General features: G+C 47.4%; 1 protein-coding gene across 1 annotated transcript; it reads right to left on the reverse strand.

Moving 5' to 3' along the window:
• Positions 1 to 324: 324 nt before the first annotated feature.
• On the reverse strand, positions 325 to 7260 carry LOC140901478 (complement decay-accelerating factor-like; the record flags this gene model as incomplete). Its single annotated transcript, XM_073320401.1, has 8 exons — positions 7191 to 7260; positions 6489 to 6583; positions 5524 to 5737; positions 4761 to 4943; positions 2912 to 3103; positions 2569 to 2665; positions 1173 to 1258; positions 325 to 374 (listed from the first exon to the last, which is right to left on the reverse strand). Coding segments are annotated over exons 1-8 (987 nt in total), but the record flags the coding sequence as incomplete, so codon positions are not given.
• Between the last annotated feature and the right edge of the window lie 432 nt (positions 7261 to 7692).

The raw sequence follows: 7692 nt of genomic DNA on the forward strand, positions 1-7692 counted from the left end.
CAGAGCTATTCAGTCTCCAACATGAATCCTGGAAAATCTTGTGGAGATGTTGCCACAGGCAGGCACACTAAGTGCAGGGATTTAACTGGAGTCTCACATTTGTGGGTTTGTCTAGACCTGAACTTTCTATACATGAAACAGCAGAGCTGGCAGGAGTTTTTCACCTCCACAAACCCTACCTCCACACCGAGGGGGACGTGCACTCCACACGCCGTTTAGCCCGTCCTTGGTTGTGCAGTGAATAGAGGCCTCTCCAGTGAGCAAGTAACCATTTTCACATTTGTAGGTTACAGCTGACCCAAAAGAGAAGTTTTTTGTGAACTCGCCACTGTGACTTCCATTGGGGATGTCTGGAGGCGGAAGACACGGAATACCTGGAGACACACAGGAGGAGTGTATTTTAGAATCATTGCTGGTAGAGAAGCAGCTCCAGTTATTTGATCTGCTAAAGAAATTTAGGAGCCCTAACTATGAAACCACTAGAACGAGCAAGGCCGACAGGTCATGCGCAATGGGTAATTATACCCAATTCTCTTTCGCACTGATGGTCTGTAAACTGTGAAAGAGACTTACTAGGATAGTGTCTTAATGGTCTACACCTTCCTTCATATGGACCGTTTTAAGATCAACCTGTTGAATCCTTACCAGGTGTTGAAAAACGCATGATTTTCCTGCTGCACCATAAGCTGGTGAGCACGCCAGGGCAGGCGAACGCCTTAAAGCACAGGTAATGAGCTTCGTGTCTGGTTTTGGATGAATATAAGTGGGTATCAGGTAAACCTGTTGTGCTCTTCAGAAATCCAGAAGGGCCAATAACCACCTTGGTGGGGCATTTTTGCCATACCAAGCTGAATGCCTTTTGCTATTACTCAGTTATCAAAGAAACACCAAATTCTGATTGCCAGGAACTTAACACAGACAGTTCTCTCTAAGGTGCAACCCCCCTTCAATATGGTCTGGTTCTTAAGATACCGGCATTGGACTCAGGAGACCTGGGTTCAATTTTTGACTTGGCTACTGACTGATTCCCTAAACGATATGTCACATAATCACTCTGTGCCTCAGGTGAGACTTTCTGGGGCGGGGATCAGAATTCTTCCATATCTGTTTATTCACATTTGGGGGGGGGGGGGGTACCTAAGCACTTTGACAGACAGTTGTGACCTACTTACGCTCACAAATGGGAACATCACCAGTCCATGCAACACGCATGCCAGAAATGTCACATCGTCTGTAAGGCCGTCCAATCAACCGGTGCCTGTTGTTAGGCAGAGGGGATTATCAGTTCTCATCTATTTCTTTGGTGTTTGAGCTTTCCTGAGAAGCTCAGTTCTTCTGGGAAGCTCTTCTCCCCAGCCACAGCAGGTGGGGACCAACACCACTGACTTCTGACTGACCACCACTGGAGAAATGCTCCTTGCCAGAGCCGAACTCCCCAGCCTCTTGTAGAATTAATTTCTAGTACAGAAGCCCATGTCGGACCAATGAGCTGCTATTTTGGATCCCCCGTCTCACAGATCTCCTTCTGGTTCCCTCAAGTCCTACTCACCACATCAGATGGATCATTCCCCACCACTGAACCACAAGCCAAAGGCAAACTAGGAACACCACTACAGCATTTCCCCCTGGCATTTTCAGGCAGGTTGCCAAGAGGGGTTTTGATTTTCTCATGATGGAGGAGATACATTTCCGTGGGTGCGGGCCAGGCAGACCCAGCTGGGGTCTGGCTAGCTTGAGATTCATAAACTAAGTCAATCAAGACTGTTGTAATGCATGCAGGAGTAACACCCCACCCCAGCAGAGAGGTCCAAAACACAGACGCTATACAGCAAACCTCAGCTGAGCTGACCTCTGGAGTTCAGCAGCCAGCTGTCATTACAGGCAGTGTCTGTGAAATGGGACTTCCTGTGGTCACAGGTTCTTCCCTTTCGCCCTCACATAGGACACGCTCTACAAGGTCACAAACCAGCACTACAGCTGCAGACCCCTGAAGCACAGTCCTCATCCTCAAATGGAGCGGGCATATGACGCCCTCTTCTGCCACCGTATCCCCAGCATTCTCACTCGGGCACCTTCCCCAGCAGGGTTTCCCTTTGGAGACACCTCATCAGTCTGGCAGGTGGGCAGTTAGTCAGTGAAAACCCTTCCACCCAACTCCGTACGGGAAAACAGCCATTTCCAATGATTCCGAAGAAGAACTATTCCCGTGTCCAAGCAGGGGTAAAATCCAAGAGATTCCAAGGTTTGCCCTGGTCACTTGGATCCTACTCTCCACAGGAGACATCTGTGCTCAGCCAGCACCTGCAGGCAGAGCATTCAGCTGGCCAAACTGCAACTAAAGTTTGTACAATCAATGGCAGAGCATGAGTGAAGAAAAGAGGGAGACTTATTCCAATCCGTCTTTCCTCGCATATAAAAATTATATTGATTGAGCCAAGAAGATGGAGGGCTGCTTTAGTATGGAAGAGTAAACTGCTTTCAGGAGTTGGGAGAATATGAGGATATCCATTTGTGTTCCACAGCTGTAAGCGAAGCACAAGTAGTCAGCTCAGGCAGTCTGAAACTTACCCTTCTTCACACGTGAAGTTGACAGTTGACCCAAAATGGATATCTGTTACAATAACTCTGCCGTTCTCCGGCTCTCCTGGATGACCACACGATTTCTCTGGTGGAGAACAAGGCTCGGATTAGGCTTCTCTCTTTCAATGCAACAATTATCCCCAGGAACTGTCCATATTTAACACTCCCCATAAAGATGGCATTTAAAAGGGCCCAGAATAGGCACAGCGAGTGAGCTTTACTAGTCACTATTAACTATTTAAAGATACGTAACACTTTGCAGCGTGGACACAACTTAGTGCCTCAAAGACCTTTATTGAACAATAGAAACAAAATTCATTATGATATTCACTTTTACAGAACTCGAATGCTTCTGACCACGTTCGATTTTCAAGGCATGTAATAGTGGATTGCATATGCGGGTGTCTACTGTATCCAGGCCGGCAAGTATAGTTTATAGTCTTCCCAACAGGAAAGGAAGACTGATTTTTATACTCCCTCTTCAGCTCAGCAAAGCTTAACCTCGTTGGGACTCCACAGCCCTCTAGGAAGAAAGGAAATACATATGAGAAAAAAAGAACCATATCTACTCTGCTGCCATGTACCATGTCAGGTGCAGGTAGATACAACAACAGTTACAAAGAAACAACTGCAGATCTGCTTTATAAATATTCTTCCAGGTATTACACTAGGACTAAAGCCGAGGGAAAAAGAACGATGAGACAAAGGTGCTAATGCAATAAAATTCATAGCTGGACACTGAACCTAAAACAACACACACTGGGCCAAACTCACTGCTGGCACAAGAACCTCTATTTCCCAATCAACTAAAACAACATGTACACCTGCCCTGTTTACCTCAGGTCCTAATATCCATCCTTGGGCTGCCCTACTCCCAGGACGCTAAAATGTGCCATTTTTCAGAAGTACTGTCAGCGAAAGACGAAAGGGTCCCAATCGTGGCTTCTGGCCTGAAAGCATAGGACTCTATAGGTTCAGCAATGCCCAACGGAATTAATATCCACATAGAGCATCATCTGTTAAAGGGCCCAAGCCCTTCACAAACTGATACGACATCCCATTGACGCAAGACACTTCAGTTCTCTCTTACTCTCATCTAGCGGCTGAGGCGATAAGACGAGCACACCTCACCGACGGCAGACGTGGGAACATAAATAACCGCTCCTCGTGCTGCCTCAACCGTGAGCGCTGACCTCTCATTGCATCTAGCAGCGTGTACACACCCAGATTCGCACCTTGGGAGATTTCAGACTGTTCTGGTGAACGCACTCTCTGCCACTTCCTTCGTTTACATTTTCAAATTCAATTGTCTCATAAGAATATATTTGCATTTGTAATAACAGCAAGTGTCTGGGTTCACACCATTAGTGAAACCACTGCAACATCGATGGGTGGACATGCCCTAAGAGTCTGCGTGGGAGTTTGTCTACAGAGTCATTTCTTTTGCAGAGCCTTTAACTTCATTTTCGTGAGTATTTCTACACTATTCCATCTTCCTTCTGACACTTTTATAAATCCTTTCAACTGTAATCTTGTCCGGCAGCACTCAGAGAGCCACGCTTCCACCGGCATCAGTGTGCAAGTTCCACCAAAGTCAACTGAGCTTCTTGTGCCGGCAGTGATTATAGCCCTGTGTCTCTCCCTGGGGAATCTATTAACTTAGGCTTGAATAAAGACTGGGAGTGGACGGGTCATTCCACAAAGCAAAACTATTTCCCCATGTTTATTCCCCTCCCTCTCCCATGACTGTTCCTCAGTCAGCTGCTGGAAATGGCCCACCTTGATTATCACTGCAATATGTTTCCCTCTCCGCACCGCAGCTCTCCTGCTGGTAATAGCTCACCTTACCTGATCACTCTCGTTACAGTGTGTATGGTAACACCCATTGTTTCATGTTCTCTATGTATATAGATCTCCCCACTCTATTTTCCACTGAATGCATCCGATGAAGTGAGCTGTAGCTCACAAAAGCTTATGCTCAAATAAATGTGTTAGTCTCTAAGGTGCCACAAGTCCTCCTGTTCTTTTTGCGGATACAGACTAACACAGCTGCTGCTCTGAAACCTATTCCCAGCTGTGAATTTTGTTGCATTAGATGGTGTGTCTGAACATTCTTTCTCTCACTATCCATCCTGCTGGGTTACTGACAAAAGGAAGAAGCCAACCGAAAATCCATTCACCTTCACATAGAGGAGAAGGGTGGCTCCAAGTTCCAGATGTGGTACAATAGATCGAAGCCTCTCCACGGAGGGCGTAGCCAGGTTCACAGCTGTAGTTCGCATATGTTCCACTGGGGAAAGCTGCCAAAGGCTTGGCATTGTGCTTCCCTTTGACGATGACCGGAGGTGGGGGACACAGCAACACTAAAGGGGGGAGAGGGGATGAAGAATATTTCAGGGAAAAAAATCTGAACCCTGTTCAAGAAGAGCATAAAATAGGCTGGTCTCCAGGAGGGGGAAAAGCCCAGGATGCCTGTGTTGTGTCAAACCCTGCATCGCACCGGTGATGCGACACATCCAAAAAAGATTAAATATCACCGACCTCGATTCCCCTTCACCCCGAACTCAGATTTTCCCAATCTGCTACTTTTCGGTCCCTAGAAATCGCCCTTCACTCCCTTAAGAATCCAAAATATAATTTGTGGAGAGTGGGACGAGTTCTGCTGATTTGTGTTTCCATTCACAGCTTTAGGATGCTCAGTGAGACAGACCATTGCCAGATCTCTGCCTGTCAGGAGGGCAGGGCAGGACGCAAGGGATCAGCTATCACAGGGACGAGCACACTCAAGAGATTAGGGGGTGGGCGGATATTTGTATGTTCCCCATTCACAGCTGAACAGTGACCCCAGGATTCAAAAGACGTTTATTTTTTTGCGTCCAGGCACATCCCGACCAGATGTTGATCATCTCAGTTACCCTGCAGTCAACCTTGATTCACACTCACCCTGTGTGCAGACTGGAACAGGAGGATCCCAGGTTCCTTCATCTCGGCACTGAATCTGACGGCTGCCGCTCAGGGTGTAGCCAGGATCACATTCAAACCTAACCGTGTCCCTGGGTCTGTAGACAGGTCCACGTCCAGCTACTTTTCTTCCATTCTGGATTTCTGGGGCGATGCAGAGAACCTCTGAAATTGAAAAGCCACAGAAGGCGTCAGCCTGCCCCGCAAGCAGTGCTGTTCAGTGGGCCCTTGGTGCCTGTACTCTGCACTGACTCCCTGCCAGTTTCTGGGAGAGAGTTTATGGTGTTGCTTTTAACCTCTAAATGCAAAAAGGAGTATAGCGCAACCCTGTCTAAAACCACATCCCATGAGGAACCGTACTGCTCCTCTCATGGTGAATAGAGTCCCCAGAGTGATCCCTCTCAGTGACAGAGAGAGCAGGGCTGGTGGGAGAGCTCCCCGTGAGGGGACCCTCATTTTGGCACCATGGTCTTTAACAATACTGGCCTGTTTGCCTTTGGGGGACACACTTTCCTCTTTACTCGCGTGTAACGAGGCAAGATGGGGATAGCGTGCCTGTGAGTGTGAGGGGAGTGTGGAAATTAGTTACTAGTGTTTCTAATTTATGTCAGGGGTGCCTCGGGTTTCACACAGCTGCAGCTTTTTAATGTTTCACTAATGTGGTGTGTATGTGTGCACAGGAGTGCAGAGTTTGCATTCAGCACATTTATTTTCAAAAGCATTTGTTTCACCCCTGTGTCTAATTATACAGTTTTAATTCCTTGCTCTTAAATTTGTTGCACTTGTGACTTTGTCTTTTGAGTTAAATCCTGTGGTAGGAGCTTCTTCCTCTTAGTTCTAGGTAACAGAACATAAACGCACCTTCACACCGAGGAGGGGAGAGCTCCAGGTTCCGGATGCCGTACAATAAATAGATGCCTGCCCAGTTACGGAGTAGCCGGGCTCACAGCTGTATTTACAGACATTCCACTGGTGAACACTGCCAAGGCCTGGCCACTGGGCTTCCCGTTGGCGATGGCTGGAGGAGAGACACACTGCACCGCTACAGGGAGGGAAGAGAGCTTTAACTGAAGCCAGAGCTCATGCAGGCTGATCTCCAGAGAGGGAAAATATCTGCATACTTCTGTTGAGTCATGTCCAGCACAACAGCAGTGAGACAAATGCAGATCACATACCTCCATCCATTCACATCCCCCCAAATGCCTATAAAGAATTGATGACTCCGTTATGCTTCTTGTAACCCCCAAACATTTTCCCAGATGCCTAAGTAAGGCTCCAAGCGCCATTTCCACTCTATATTTTGTGTTTATATGGGAATGCTGCCACTTTGGGACTATTTATTCATTGGTAGGGGCCACCCACAAGTTCCCTTAACTTGGGAGGGAGGTTTAAGTGGGCAAAACTGACCAGGACTCAGTTCTTCAGGGATCTTTTGGAGAATGAAGAGCCCAGATACGATGGAGAGGAACACAGGGAACACTGGATAACTACACAGATATTTGCATTTCCCTTGTCAGGTCTCAAACTAATCCCACAGTCCTTTTGGCCTCCCGGCTCAGCCCTGCCAGGTCTGACTCATCACAACGGGATCAAAGCCTTAGTCATACTTACTTCTTTCACAGGTGGGGGGACACGAGGATCCCATCTACCATCATCTTGGCACTCCGTCTCAGCGCTGCCACTCAAGGTGTAACCAGCGTCGCATTCAAACACAACCATGTCTCTGGGTCTGTAGGCACGCTGTACCCCATTTGTTCTTCCATGCTCCACTTCTGGGCTTACGCATGTTGCTGAAAGGGAAAGCATAACACACCCTTTAGACTCTAACGCAGGCGTGGGATGGAATGGACTGAACCATTTTTTTCCTCTGGCAAGTCTTTTACTGTAGTTCAATTTCATAACTATTTCTATACTATCACATCCTGTTGTCGCTTTTATCAATTCTTTCAGCATCAACATTACTGAGCTGCACTTGCAGAATCCATCAGCACCGTTCCAAGTGGATGCAATGCCACTGAACTTAAAGGAGCTCCTCTTGCCAGCAGTGACATTGGCCCGTGTATTTCACTGTGTTTAGCTGTGAAATTTGCTGCATTGGTGGCTTGTCTCCAAGTTCTCATGGTCTCAATTTAAACACTCTGAGATAGCGCG

The sequence above is a fragment of the Lepidochelys kempii genome, chromosome 21 (assembly GCF_965140265.1).
Source record: "Lepidochelys kempii isolate rLepKem1 chromosome 21, rLepKem1.hap2, whole genome shotgun sequence".
Taxonomy (NCBI): domain Eukaryota; kingdom Metazoa; phylum Chordata; order Testudines; family Cheloniidae; genus Lepidochelys; species Lepidochelys kempii.